Consider the following 14,907-nt stretch of genomic DNA (forward strand, 5'->3'; position numbering starts at 1 on the left):
AACTCATTCAAAGTAACAAGTTCTGAAGAAACTATAAAAACCACAGTGCTTGGAAATAATTACAAAAGAGCCTATGAAACTATTATTAATAGTATTATTAAAGCAACTTGTAGTTTAGTAAACTTTACAAGAGTTAACAAGAAAAAAGAAGAAACTTTAACTTACCTGCCAAAATTAGCTGGCAAGAACTCAAGGAAAGCATCATTTAGATATAACTGGGTTAGGTTTAACAGCTGAGAGAACCCATCAGGAAGCCTATATAAAATATACCAGAATTTAAATTAAATTCATATATAGAACTTTGGTCTATTATTAAAATCTCAAAGAATTTAACACATGTTCTGTACAGGTAATAGTCACCTCTTTACTTTTATGAGTGATCCTCAAATTAAGATTTGCCTTTTGCAATTACCTATTTCAATGTTTATATATTCATTTTTGTAAAAAGGAAGCGAGACAATATTTGTCTAAGTAAGATAAAATCTGCACAAAGCAGTCAACTATGAATGAGCCACAATAAATAGAAATGGATTCAGGACAAAACTATGATCAGCAGGCACTCTTGAAATTTGCCTTATCTAACATCAATTCAAAGGACTAGATAAGAAATTCTAAACCTTGACAGCCTTTATTGACTTCTTGGGCTGGTAATTCTTTCTAGTGAGGAGACTGTCTTCTGCATTGAGGATGTTTAACAGTAACTCTGGCCTCTACCCACTGGAACCCAGTAGCATGACCTACCACAGCAGGTTGTGAAAACCAAGCTGTCTCCAGAATTTATTGAATAACCGTTGGGGGCAAAATCATCCCCATTTATGAACCACTAGTTGACTTTCAATTTCAACATTTGGTCCCCAAATAATCAAATGAAAATTACAGAATTTGATAATGAACAAGTGAGAAGAAATAATATAAAATGCTCAACATTTTAATGCCACATAAGAACCTATATGTACTAGCTTTACTTTTATTCCTTTGGCTTACCAAAGAAATTACAGATCTAGAAATAAGATGCTAGTGCATTATTTTCAGATGAAGATAAAATATCTTTACATGTTTATCCTGGATTTTATAACAAGTACAAAATTCTCTTGCAAAGACACATCAGTCTTTGACTCATCTTTTTTCTCCCCTATGTCACCTTCCTCCATCTTCCACAGCATGTGAAGCAACAGTATGGAGCAACTCTTTAAATACAGTATTGTAATATGTGAAAGCTGGTTGCAACTTCCAACTTAGCTACATACTAAGCTGTCCTTCACTCCACGCATCCTTTGCTTTACCATTCCATTTCTGCAACATTTAATAGCTTTGGTGCCCACTAAGTATTCTGTTTGTAGCCATCACCATCTTAAAAGAATATATATGACCTCTAGTATATGGTGCAACCAAACCAATCACATGGTTTTTCTTTTTTTGTTGTTTTTATCTTCTTGACCTTTCAGTTTCTTTTACTGTTTTCAGAGGTTTGAGTGTGCCACCCTCCTGATTCGTAGGTTAAGACAATCTTATGCTGTGCAAATCATGTTGAGTGAGGAGGATTTTCCTCATTCTAACATAAACTATTTGTGACACTTGGAGCAAAACACTTGTTATCCATTTGGATGTCAACTTTATCATTGTAAATTCTGGGCTTAGAAAAATTATAATAGAAGGATTACTTAAAAAGTTTCTTTTTAATCTAAAACTGAAATTTTGTACAGACTTATGACTGATATTAACTATTCATTAAAATATAGAAAGTAATAGTTTACTATTTCATTGTTTTTTTGTTCAGAAATGTAACATAATTCAACAGAGAAAAACTTACTTGGAAATAGGGTTTACACTGGCCTCCACAACTGTCAAAACTTTACAGTTTTTTATGTTTTCTGGAAACTCTTGTATTCCTAGAAAATGAACAAATAGTGATCAAATTAAAACGAACCATTACAAAAGGCAAAACAATAACAACAAAAGTAATAATTAATGTATACCTAGATTTGAAATTAACCAACAAAGCAAAATCCAGACAAATTAATACTACCAATACCAACCAAACAGAACAAACTCCACAATAATTTCTCTTTTCTTTCTCATCTTTATTCATTTATCTCTTTATAACTACTAAACATCTTCATTAGTTTTACCTTCCATTCCTTCTCTTAGCTCTTCTAAAAATTAGTGCTTTCTCTATGTGATGATGTTAAGGACACAAAATGTAGAACACTCAGCATTCCTTCTGTTGTTCTCAGTAAAAAGAGCAATTTTTTTTTTTAATGCTGGGCTCCAGATTGAGCTGGTCCCTAATATATATAAAATAAAGCTGAAAGCAAAGCTGAAGATAGAATAGGTGGAAAATCTACATCAGAAATGCCAGCAGACATGCCTAAAGGCGGTTATAGACCAATACCGCTGTAAAATACCATATATATGCTGTGACAAGTCAAATCAAAGAGGCTGAGGATATGACAAAAAAAATTTTTTTTTAAGTTGGGGGGTAAACAGTTTGAACATACAGATCTTGGTGACTGGATAAAGAAGATGCAGTACATATACACAATGGAATATTATTCAGCCATAAAAAGAAAACAAATCCTACCATTTGCAACAACATGGATGGAGCTAGAGGGTATTATGCTCAGTGAAATAAGCCAGTCAGAGAAACACAAGTACCAAGTGATTTCACTCATTTGTGGAGTATAACAACAAAGCAAAACAGAAGGAATAAAACAGCAGCAGAGTTACAGACTCCAAGGGACTAGTGGTTACCAAAGGGAAGAAGAGGATTAAGGGGCATTATGATGAGCACGCATAATGTAGGGGGTCACAGGGAAGGCAGTATAGCACAGAGAAGATAAGCAGTGACTCTATAGAATCTTACTATGCTGATGGACAGTGACTGCAGTGGGGTATGGTGGGGGGACTTGATAATATGGGTGAATGTAGTAACCACAATGTTGCTCATGTGAAACCTTCATAAGAATGTATATCAATGATACCTTAACAAAAAAAAGATACAGATCTTGGAGAAAATCACGCACTAATAGATACCACACCAGAGGAATTAACAGAAGACAGCCTGATGAGATAAGTGATTCCAAACTAGTGCCAGGCGATGAGAAAGAAGATGCAGAAATGCCAGAAAACAAACTGACATTTACAATGACAGAAGGGTTCCAATTATTTGAGACTACTTTTGACTTCTTTTATGACACAGACCTTTCTATGATACCTGCACTGAAACTAAAGCAAATGATGAAAACATTGGTATGGTACAGAAACATTTTTAGAGTAATGAAAAAGTAAAAAAGACAGAAATTACTATTTTCATAAAGTTACACCAAGTAGGCCTGCCCCTCCGGCCTCCCCTTCCACCTCTTCTGCATCAGCCACCCCCAGGAAAGCAAGACCAACACCTCTCTTCCTCAGCCTACACAACATGGCAAGGATGGACCACTGTAATGAACCACTCCCACTTCAGGAACAGTAAATATGTGCACAGCTAACCAATTATCTGCTTTGCATGTGCCTTCATGTGAAAACCTAGGAACTGTACGGCAATAATTGTATGAGTCATTTTTGTGTTATCATCATCATTGCCTAAGTATCATCATGTAGAAACATCACGTGCAAGACTTGTACAGGAGCAGATAGCCTACCCTGCACAGGAACAAGGTGGGTGATATTACAAAATAAGTATTATAAAATAAACTATGGAATGAAATAATATGTTCCTTTTCTACTTTATAACTCTGTTTTCAAAGAATTATATTACTGTACATTATGCTTCTATTGTAAATGAAGAAACTGCATATCAGCCTAACATTCAGTAAGTATTTTTTTAATCTAACAATATTTCCAATACTGTATTATGAATATGAGTATAATACTGCATGCCATAAAAATTTTACAACAATTCATTTACTGGTGTATAGGCTAGGTTACCAAAAGCAATCATCCTGCTGCATCTTCTTCAAATACATGAATCATATCTATAAATATGAATTTCTTTTTCACATTTTCATTTTCCATGTCTAGTGTTAGTAATATGAGTATCTACAGTGTTTTGTACCATGTAAAATGTAAAACAATACTAATATAGGTACTAACAGACAATTCACTGTGCAAACAATGTCACTGATGGTACTAATACATACAGTAACTGTAAATGTATTTTCTCTTCCTTATCATTTTCTAAACATTTTTTCTCTAGCTTACTTTATCATAAGAATATAGTATATAATACATATACAAAATATGTGTTAGTTCACTGTTAATGTTACAGTAAGGCTTCTGGCCAACAGTAGACTATCAGTAGTTTGATTTTTAGAATCAAAAATTGTATGTGGATTCTCGAGAACCAAGATGGCAGCATGAGTAGAGCAGCGGAAATCTCCTCCCAAAACCATATATATTTTTGAAAATACAACAAATACAACTAATCCTAAAAGAGAGACCAGAAGACACAGGACAACAGCCAGACTACATCCACACCCACAAGAACCCAGCGCCTTGCAAAGGGGGTAAGATATAAGCTGCGGCCCAGCAGGACCCAAGCACCTCCCACTCCAGCTCCCGGCGGGAGAAGAGGAGTCAGAGTGGGGAGGGAAAGGGAGCCCAGGACTGCTAATCACCCAGCCCTAGCCATCTGCACTGGAGCGCAGACACACAGTGCGTGTGTGGGGTGCTGGAAACTAGGGAAACAGGACAGTAAAACCTGCAAGTGGGTCCCTGCAGCTGGCGCCCCTGGGACAAAGAAAAGCGAGTGCTTTTTGAAAGTCTTAAAGGGACAGGGACCCCACAGCTGGACTGAAGCGCCCTGGAACACTTAGCCCAGCAGCTGCGAATTCTGGGGAACTCTGGGTGCCCGAACCCCTGCAGCGCAGCTCGGAGGCCCCTCACAGAGATAAACAGCCTCCCGCCTGTTCCCCCTCCGACACAGCTCCACCAAATTGGAGCGGCAGCCTGAGGCAGGCCACACCCACAGCAACAGTGGAGAAAAACTCCATAGTGGCCGGGCAAGAATCAGAAGCTCCCTCTGCATGCAGCTGCCCAGCACAAGCTGCTAGAGGCTGCTGTTCTCCCAGGAGAGAAAGGCCACAAACTGGCAAGAAGGGACTTTCTCTTACCCAACACATGCGCCAACTCCCCACAAATATATCTACCGCCATGAAAAGGCAGAAGAAATTGATACAGACCAAGATCACAGAGGCAAACCCTGAGAAGGAGATAGACTTAACCAGTCTTCCTGAAAAAGAATTAAAAAAAAAAAAAGCTCATAACCATGCTGATGGAGCTGCAGAGAAATATGCAAGAGCTAAGGGATGAAGTCGGAGGGAGATTACAGACATGAAACAATCTCTGGAAGGATTTATAAACAGAATGGATAAGATGCAAGAGGCCATTGATGGAAAAGAAACCAGAGAACAGTAACATATAGAAGCTGACGCAGAGAGAGATAAAAGGATCTCCAGGAATGAAACAATATTAAGAGAACTGTGTGACCAATCCAAAAGGAACAATATCCGCATTATAGGGGTACCAGAAGAAGAAGAGAGAAAGAATAGAAAGAGTATTTGAAGACATAATTGCTGAAAACTTCCCCAAACTGGGGGAAGAAATAATCGATCAGACCATGGAAGTGTACAGAACTCCCAACAGAAAGGATCCAAGGAGGACAACACCAAGACACATAATAATTAAAATGGCAAGGATCAAGGACAAGGACAGAGTTTTAAAGGCAGCTAGAGAGAGGAAAAAGGTCACCTACAAAGGAAAACCCATCAGGCTATCATCAGACTTCTCAACAGAAACCTTACAGGCCAGAAGAGAATGGCATGATGTATTTAATGCAATGAAACAGAAGGGCCTTGAACCAAGAATACTGTATCCAGCACGACTATCATTTAAATATGAAGGAGGGATTAAACAATTACCACACAAGCAAAAGTTGAGGGAATTTGCCTTCCACAAACCACCTCTACAGGGTATTTTGGAGGGACTGCTCTAGATGGGAGCGCTTCTAAGACTAAATAGATGTCACCAGAGAAAATAAAATCACAGCAAAGAAAGCAGACCAACCAAATACTAACTAAAGGCAAAAAATAAAATCAACTACCCAAAAAAGCAGTAAAAGGAAGCACAAAAAAGCACAGAACAAAACAACCAATATATAAAAAGAACGGAGGAGAAGGGATAAGAAGGGAGAAAAATAAGGAATGACTAGACAGTGTTTAAAATAGCTCAATAAGTGAGTTAAGTTAGACAGTAAGATACTAAAGAAGCTAACCTTGAACCTTTGGCAACCACAAATCTAAAACCTGCAATGGGAATAAGTACATATCTTTCAATAATCACCCTAAATGTAAATGGACTGAATGTGTCAAAAGACACATAATAATAGAATGGATAAAAAAGCAAGACCCATCTCTATGCTGCTTACAAGAGACCTCAAATCCAAAGACTATAGGAACAAAGAAAGACTGAGGGAACAAAACAGCAGCAGAATCATAGAACCTAAGAATGGACTAACAGTTACCAAAGGGAAAGGGACTGGGGAGAAAGGGAGGGAAGGGAGAGATAAGGGTGGGGAAAAAGAAAGGTGACATTACAATTAGCATGTATAATGTTGGGGGGTGGCATGGGAAGGGCTGTGTAACACAGAGAAGACAAGTAGTGATTCTATAGCATCTTACTATGCTGATGGACAGTACTGTAATGGAGTTTGTGGGGGGGATTTGGTGAAGGGGGGACCCTAGTAAACATAATATTCTTCATGTAATTGTAGATTAATGACAACAAAATTAATTAATTAATTAATTTAAAAAAATTATATGTGGATTATCAACTGCACAGGGGGTCAGTGCGCCTAAGTCCCATGTGTTCAAGGATCAACTGTGTAACACTGGCCAGTAATCTTCAAAACTGTCAAGGTCAAAAAAGACAAAGAAAGACTATGGAACTACCCAGAGAAGAGGAGACCCAAGAGACCTAACCTGTGGTAAAGACCCAAACTTACTACATACACACACACATATGCACAAAAGTACAACTCGGGAAATCTGAGTAAGACTAGAGGTTATATCAATGTTAATATCTATACTGTTTCATAATGTCGCAACATGTTATCATCAAGGCTAAGTAAGTAAGAGAACCCAGGACCACCTTGCAATGAATCTTTCTTACAACTATAAAAGAATGATTTCATCTTGAAATACTTATGTATGAAAGAGGTCTGTGATTTGCTTTAAAATAATAAGTAGCAGCAAAGTAGGAGGTATAGATGAAATTACAACCTGTCAATATATACTGAGGCTGATTGACAGACACATTCGGTTTATTACATCATTCTCTCTATTTCTATAAATGCTTGAAATACTCCACTCTAAGTATCCACTGTCAGTCAATACAAACAAACTCAGGGATAACAGGACTAACAGAACAGGACTTTAAAAAAGCAGCTATTGTATTTAAAGGGAAAAAGGATGAACAAAATGATGGAGAAAAAATGGTTAAACATAAGAAAGAAATGAAAACTACAAATGGAAAACAGCACCTGAATGAAAAATCCACAGGATAAGATTAAAAGATTAGACACTGGGGAAATTTTCAGTTAGCCAGAAAAAATGGCAACAGAAAATAGCCAATCTGAAACATAGGGGGAAAATACAATGAACAAAACCCAGTGATAATAGGTCAATAACAATAGGCTAATATATATTTACCTATTTTTAGAAGTTTGTTTACCAGCCACCACTAAGAATACATGCTCTTTGAAGGGAGAACCTTTACCTCTCTTGTTCCCTACTGGAACAGGACATGGCACATTATTATCAATATCACCAGATACTTTCAAATTCTTTTCCAGGGTGGCAAAACCAATTTCAATACTACAACAGCTCGTTATACATATTCTTGTCAATATCTGATGTTGTTTTTACTTTTTTGTCAATAGGGTGGTATAAAATTTTACAGGGCCTAAAGGTAAATGGTAATACAGGACTTACAGGCTAGATGTGGGAGACATGGAAAAAGGAGTTTTAGACTATTATGAAAAAAGTGCTAAGAACATTTGTTTAAAAAAACAAAACAAAACCCATGCTATGGACATACATTTCATTTCTCTTGGCTAAACATCAAAGAATGGTATTACTCAGTTATCTGCCTACTGATGTGGTGGATTGTATCAATTAATTTCCAAATCTCAAAGCAATCTTGAGTTGATCTCACCTTGGTTGTGTTGTATAATTCTTATCATACGTTAAAAAAAAATAAAACATTCTATATCTAGAGGGAGGGGTGGGGAAAGACATTCCATACTGTTCTCATTAGTAGTCCATTTTAAAACTTGGCTAGGTATCTCATTTCTTTGGCTTTTATTAAAGTCTATAAAGTATCTTGAAATAATCTATATAAAAGATATTATCCCATGAACTATATGTTTAGTACATGATAACATCTATCTAAGGAGAAAAAGACCAAAGACTACAGAATGTTCTATTCATCTAACATTTTATATGGAGAAAGAATAATTTCAAGAGTTCTACAAGTTTTATATTAATGGAAAGTAATGGCTTGTATCACCTTCCACAAATAACATATACTTCATATTTTGCAAATTTTAAAGTACTTTTTCCCATAGCATGAGGTTTGTATAAAGTAACCAATCCATATATGGAATTAGTAATTCTAATCATCTTCAGCTTTCAGATGTATACATTTTGCCCTAAGCAAGTAGTTTTGAAATACTCATTGGTTTTCTGCTTTTACAAATTGCCAGCGGTGTATTCATTGACTTCAATTTCTACCATATGTACGCCTAGGTTCCAAATCTGTATCTCTGATTCCCTCCCCTTCCCTTAACTCCAAGTAAGAATCTTCAAATGCCCCTTAGGTATTTTTCAGGTACCTCAAACACATGTTCCCAATGGAAATTAGCTATCCTATCTATCGTTCAGCAAATATGTACCGACTATACATAAAGTGTCAGACACTGTGCTATGGACTGTAGATATTAAGACGTGGTCCCCTTTCACGAAGAGCTACAATATAATAAGATAAACAAATGTTTTCATTCTGTTGGTTTCCTTCCTTCTTCAGTATCTGAACCTTTCTCTTTCAGATCTCTCAATGTTGGGTTGCCACCAGGGTTCATTCTTTAGGCCTCTTTTCTTTTACACTTATGCCTTCGTATATCTTATCTCAGGCTTTATACACACCATCTAATGCTGTCAATTCCCACAGATGTAAAGCTAGCACAGTTCCCTCTTGACTGAAAATTCTAGACCCCTGTGAACAACTAGTATCTTACATCAAATGTTACATGTCCAAAACTGAGCTCCTTATTTTTCCATTAAAAATTACAACTCCCACATATGTCACCATCTAGGCTATCAGCAGTTCTATCCTTCAACTTTCAAAGACCAATACCACCGAAGTCATCCTTGTCTCTTATCTCACATCCCACCTCCAATCCATCAAGAAATCTTGTTGAATCAACCTTCCAGTCTGTCCACATCTCACTACTTCACCACTATCACCAGAGATGACTGAAAATGCACCTAGTCACCATTCACCCTTGTACCTACAGTACTCTTACACATACCCAAAGTAAACCTTTAAAATACAAGTCAAATCATGCTCTGAATCATCTGCTCAAAACTTTCCAAATGACTCCATTTCACTGAGAGTAAATAAAGCACATACAAGACTCTACATTATCTGCTGCTCCAAATCCTTACCTCTCTGATCTCTACTCTTGTCACTCTACCATCTTGCTATGTTTTAGCTGCCCTGTACTTCTGTTTCTAATACATATGCTATGGACACTCACACCTTACAAACTTTACGTTCGTTGGCTTTCTCATTTCTCAGTATACCCTACCCTCAATACTTGGTGCTAGCTAGTCTCCACAGGTGGCTCATTTTGTTCTTATACATAAAGTATGCAGAGAGTAGATTTTATCATGAAGTATTTCTTAATTCTCTAGCAATTTCAACTACCTGCTCCTTTTTCATTATCACTTGACTTCAATAGTGTTCCTTCTTTGTCATAAACTCTTTCCATTACAATTTGACTCTATTGCTCAAGCTTACTAAAATAAAGCATTAGATATTAAAAAACATGGCTATCCACTTCATATTATTCTTATTAAGTTAGAGAACTCTCTTTTCTGCTGAAGAAGAGAAAATATCCCTAACATCTAAGAACTGGCCTGGTACTATCAGCTACTCTTTGGCCTTACTATGAACTAGCTGCCTGGCATTCAAAGGGAAGCCTTGTTAATTCTCTTGTTGAAGCAAATGATTTCACCAAATGATACCAGAGTATCAACATCAGACCAGGACATTATTTAACAATGACACATCAAGACAAAAGCAAATTTGTAATCGTGTCTGAACAAAGACAAAATATGAATAATATTTAAGCCACAAAATACCAATAACCCCTTCTCTCAATTAATGAATGACTGCTATTTCTTTACTGATTACAACTTTGGCCTTGCTCTAATCTGCCCTCCCTATAGATAATTTATTAAGATTCCCAATTAAAGAATTACCCCTACTTCCTGACAGCATCCCATACACAGCAAACTTCATATTCTTGAATCCTCTGCAAAATCACTAAACAAAAGCCCAAATCCTACAATAAGTTCTTTTTTTCTTTTACAGGGGAAAGCACGAACGCAGTCCCCCACTACCACAAATTATGCAGTTGAGTTTTCCACATTTGGGGAAATTGCAGGGGGTCAGCACATCCGGAGTGCAATGGATAAGCCTTGCCCTGGGAAAACCACCTTCGTGATCATGGTACCTCCCCTGCCAGGTAGGTATAATTAAGTTCTTTTTAAACACTCTCTGAGACTCCCTGAGATCCCCATGGTATGGGTTTTTTATTGCTGCATTAAGTAATAAAAATCCAAACTCTTCAACCACAGGTGAATTTCTAGTGATCTATCCTTGGAGGGCATCAATGCTCCATTGCAGATTATAAGTTAACAGCGGTTCCTACACGGCTTCTGCACTTTAAAGGCTATGGTAATAAATAGTACAGAATACAACACTGAGTGCCAGTCAAAACAGCCTAAACCAGAAATTGCAAACTCAAATCATTATACTGGCCAGGGGATAACAGATGTATTATTTAGACCAGATACAGCCCAATGAGTGGTAAGGCACAATGACAGTAATCCCAGTTAAAGCTTACACTAACACACTTGGCAGTGACAACTGATTATTGGTCTAATTATTAATTTTTAAGTTCCAGGTCAGTTTAACACATGGTTTTTCATCTTTCATCATTTTAGAAAAACCAATTTAGCAATTTTAGAAATTTTAGCCATTTTAGAAATTTTAAAACACAAAAGCGAAAAATACAGTGACTTCCCCAGCAGTATAAAATTTATCCTACTATCAATTTAACTTCCTTGAGCTTAAAGTGAAGAGGCTTTTCTAGCAGTTTGTCCCCACTCATCAGACTTTCTCAGGTTCAAAGAACTGCTTTCTGTTTTTACCACAACTTTCAATTCTTCCTGGGCTTTTTGACTCAATTAAAAAGAAAGGCCTTATTTAGCCCCTCTATCAGATAGAAATAACTAAGCTATTCTTCCCAGTTTCTCTGCCTTCTAATTTCTGGCTTTTTATTCAGTGTACTCAAACAGAAGAATTAACAACTAAAGAGACTTCATTTCTCTTATCTCCCCTCCCCAGCTTTCTCCATCAGCTAGTTTGGCTGAATATTTTAATCATCATCCCTATTAGTCTTCTCAAGAAGACAGGTTAGTGATCTGAAGACAACAGATGATAATTTCTCTTAATACCAGTTGCTATTTGCAATGGCTTAGGACAGAGGCCTGGTAAACTTTTTATTTCTTTAAAAAACTGACAATAAAGCAAAACTTTAGACATGAAAAAAACAAATTAAAATTTATAAATTAACACCAGAATATAATATAGAATACATCAGAATATCGCAGAATTATAAAATTATCGTAGAATATAAAAGATCAAAAAATGAATGCTTATGAAATAAAGACAAATTTGTTAATACCTCAACTTTATATACCTCCTATTCAGAGACTGGTTTACAATGTGGGTGGCAGTCTCATGAGGTAGGCAGGGAAGTGATAAGATAATATACAGATTGAGAATTAGATTAATTCCCTAATATAACAGGGCCAATAAACAGAGAAGTAATGATTACAATCCAGTTCTTTTTCCTAAGTTAAGTGTTTTAATCACTAAACCATATTACCTGGTGAGTTGAAAAACACCGGAAGAATTATGTAAAGATCAAAAACAAAGAATACCTAAAAGGAAAAATCCTAAAACAAGTGCTTTTAAATAAATACAGCCTGATGAAACACAGGAATAAAGTATGCCACAGTGTTTCCAGCCTCCTTCCAAGCATGACATATAGCTAATGAATGTGGAAACAGTATCTGGCATATTAAGATATAGTAGAATATTGTTAGATTGAACTGATCCAGACACTTAAAAGGAGTACTAGAGCTCAGATGCAAAATTAGAGTATTTTATTCAAGATTTAACATGATTAGATATTATAACAGAGAAAAGATTTTGAAGTAATTCAGTTTTCTCACTCAGAATGTAAGATGAAACTCATCCATTTCTAATATAGTGGTCATCTGAATACTACATAGAATTTTACTAATTTCAAAATCTGATAAATACTACTTTCATTCAGTACTAACTTTTCTTTTAAGCAAGTTATTACTTAATCAAACATGCAACTAACAAGATTCAAATTTCTCATTACCAACCACACCAACTGACAGTATGAATGCTATATTCTTGTTTTCAATAACATGGACTTCTAAAAGTATACAATTTAGCATTAAATATTATAGGTTAATTAAAATTATCTCCACTCTCAAGAGTATATGGGTTAATGACATTGTTATAATGATGAATATCAGATTTGGAATGGAGGTTACTAGAGTTTTTATTAAAATAATAGTTCTGACACTCTCATAGTTTCTTGTCTCTCTTCAGCTACCTGTGTTCACCATTAATGAAGTGCACTTTCATGGAGGTATCAGTTTAAGATTAAAAGAAGGAAAAAAACAAGGAAACAAGTGAACATTAAGGGACTGATTTTGCCATTTAAAAAAAAAAATGAGGTCTTTTCTATGTGAAATCACACAGAAAGAAAAGAATAGATAAATCAATTTAACTTATAGTCAAACTAAGTTGTAAGGTATTGCCAGCAGTAACTAATGCCTTTTTAGTCCTGGGCAGAATACTTAGGTGCTTATCCTAAATCTTTTGATAGAAAGATTTTATAGAAATTATCTCCAACTCCTCAAAACCCTCACATGCTGACTGAATAGTATAAAGCAGGTTTTCAAAATAAGCAACAAGGACTTGCTGAAGCAAGAATGAAAAAAAAGAGAAGAGAGAGAGAGAGAGAAACATTACTGTTCAATAGGACTTAACTCAAATACATTATTCTTTAAGAAGGTGCATGAAAGTCTAAGATATTGATTTAATGATGTTGCAGGGCCATAAATGCATCATTCTCAATTTAGAGTAATAAATCTGGGGTTAATGCATTTTTAGGAGGATGTATGCGATCTTGTTCATTACTGAGCCAAATAATATTTTCATGCCATGAAGACCAATAGCATGGTTTACTAGCATTTCCCAGTTACACACAATTTTACCAATAAAAAATTTATTTCAGGTCTCTTTCCATATACCTTAATATCTCCTATTTTTTAAAATTAAGGTGTTGTTGATATACACTCTTATGAAGGTTTCACATACTACATTCACCCATATTATTGAGTCCTCCCCCATATCCCATTGCAGTCACTGTCCATCAATATAGTATAACATCTCCTATTTTAAAAGATCAAAAAGTAGAGAAGATACCCTTATGAGATAGAAGGTTATATTTAATGACTTGTAATGTTATAACAATCTAAAAATCTGTAATACTGTGGGGTTGACTTAACTATCAGCATATGTAGAGCTACAATGGTAATACATTAAGTTCATTTACTTTGGCATTTATCAAACAATACTTGCCACTCTACTAAGCACCAGGAGTGGAAACAAGTTTCACACTGCTATTAAAAGAAATTTTGAGCTAAGGAAATCTACTTAACCTAAATAAAATCATAAGGGGAAAAGTCACACAAATTAAAAACCAACTTTTCAAAAATGGCAATGTCATGAGAAACACAAAAAGATGAGCAAACAGTTCCTGATTTTAAAAGACCAGAGAGACAAAACTGAATGTCATATTTGATGTTCAATTTGAGGAGAAAAGGGGGGCCAAATATCTAAAAAGGGCATTGTTGGGTAAAATTTCAGTTTTTCCGGAACCCCCACATGGTCTTAGTGTATTTACATATCAAATAGGTGTTTCTTCTCGCAGCCTGTGGGACAAATGGAGAAAGGCTGTTCTTTTCTCCCCTCCATAGCGTGACTGATGTGGCCCCTGTCAGTTGGGATCTGCCCACAGGGTTTCTCCCAAAAGGGGAGGATGGAGAGGCAATCTCTGCGCTGGGACTTGGGGGGCAATGAGGGGAGAAGGGGAGCGAAAATGGTGGCCACAGAGAAGGAACCAAGTTGGGCCTCATCACAAGCAATAAATGTGTTTCTCCCAATCTAGTCTTTCCTTAGACTGATTTAGGTCACACTGGTTTATTCACCCTGGACTGGGGACACCGATTCCCCCCAGAGCTACAGGTATAATTAGACAACAGGGAAAATGTGATGTCAAATTTCTTTAAAGTGATGACACTGTAGTTATGTACAAGAATTTCCTGTTCCTGGGAAATGCTTATTCTAATATTTGATAGTGATGTTCAGGTCTGCAACTTAGAATTTAATTAGATTTGACAAAGAGGCATTTTATATAAACAACAACATGTAAGTATCTTCTTCCTAAACATA

At 36.1% G+C, this 14,907-nt stretch overlaps 1 protein-coding gene and 1 non-coding gene across 5 annotated transcripts in view; both read right to left on the reverse strand.

The window, feature by feature from the left end:
* ERBIN (erbb2 interacting protein) overlaps positions 1-14,907 on the reverse strand; it is a 114,672-nt gene that overhangs the window by 50,778 nt on the left and 48,987 nt on the right. For all 4 annotated transcript variants that reach the window (XM_017664255.3, XM_073235624.1, XM_073235627.1 and 1 more), the window contains 2 exons: positions 1,811-1,889; positions 166-255 (listed from right to left, as the gene is read on the reverse strand). In XM_017664255.3, the coding sequence (XP_017519744.3) occupies positions 166-255; positions 1,811-1,889 (169 nt within the window). The remainder of the gene's footprint in view (positions 1-165; positions 256-1,810; positions 1,890-14,907) is intronic.
* On the reverse strand, positions 10,651-10,815 carry LOC118973866 (U1 spliceosomal RNA). The gene has a single exon (XR_005063386.1). It is a non-coding gene; the product is annotated as a U1 spliceosomal RNA (small nuclear RNA).

This window comes from Manis javanica, chromosome 1, assembly GCF_040802235.1.
Source record: "Manis javanica isolate MJ-LG chromosome 1, MJ_LKY, whole genome shotgun sequence".
In the NCBI taxonomy this organism is placed as follows: domain Eukaryota; kingdom Metazoa; phylum Chordata; class Mammalia; order Pholidota; family Manidae; genus Manis; species Manis javanica.